This window comes from Phaethon lepturus, unplaced genomic scaffold (assembly GCF_000687285.1).
Source record: "Phaethon lepturus isolate BGI_N335 unplaced genomic scaffold, ASM68728v1 scaffold33573, whole genome shotgun sequence".
Lineage (NCBI taxonomy): Eukaryota > Metazoa > Chordata > Aves > Phaethontiformes > Phaethontidae > Phaethon > Phaethon lepturus.
In genome coordinates this window covers 1-487 of record NW_010531756.1, presented here as the reverse complement: position 1 = coordinate 487, position 487 = coordinate 1, and the positions used below count along the sequence as shown (strand labels likewise).

Genomic DNA, 487 nt, shown 5'->3' with positions numbered 1-487 from the left:
TTCCCCTGGGAAAATTTTTTTCAGCAGCAGGTAATTCAGAGCGCAGCCAACTCGCTTTGCTGTACACCGGCTCCCTTCTTCTCTGCATCCAAGACTAAACCCCTTAAAAACGCACAACACAAACCAAGTCCATTATTAGCCTTCAAAAACCCACAGGCAGGCCCTCTGCGATCGACAACGGGAGTAACGGGAAACGCGCTCCCACGTTCAGGACGGGGAAGGAAAATAAGTTGCGGGAACATACAAACACCTGACAGTCAAATAGGATGAATCGAATTCTGCGGCCCCTGTTCAAGCCCCGAACCTGACCCTGCTGAGCACCCCGAGCCTGGTGCTCGCGGTAAAATCGTCTGGTGTATCTGCCCGCAGCCCTCCCGCAGGACCAGGGGCTCGGCCGTTTCCACCATTCCCAGTCAGTGGCGCATCCAAGACGGAACTGGAGGATTTGCAGATCCCCCTGTGACGTCCCTTCTCCCAGGTGCCAAAG

At 55.0% G+C, this 487-nt stretch overlaps 1 protein-coding gene across 1 annotated transcript in view; it reads right to left on the bottom strand.

Moving 5' to 3' along the window:
* CACFD1 (calcium channel flower domain containing 1) overlaps positions 1 to 456 on the bottom strand; it is a gene marked incomplete at its 5' end in the record, with an annotated part of 6,225 nt that extends 5,769 nt beyond the window's left edge. Inside the window, one exon of the mRNA XM_010284662.1 lies at positions 438 to 456. Within this exon, the coding sequence (XP_010282964.1) occupies positions 438 to 456 (19 nt within the window). The remainder of the gene's footprint in view (positions 1 to 437) is intronic.
* Between the last annotated feature and the right edge of the window lie 31 nt (positions 457 to 487).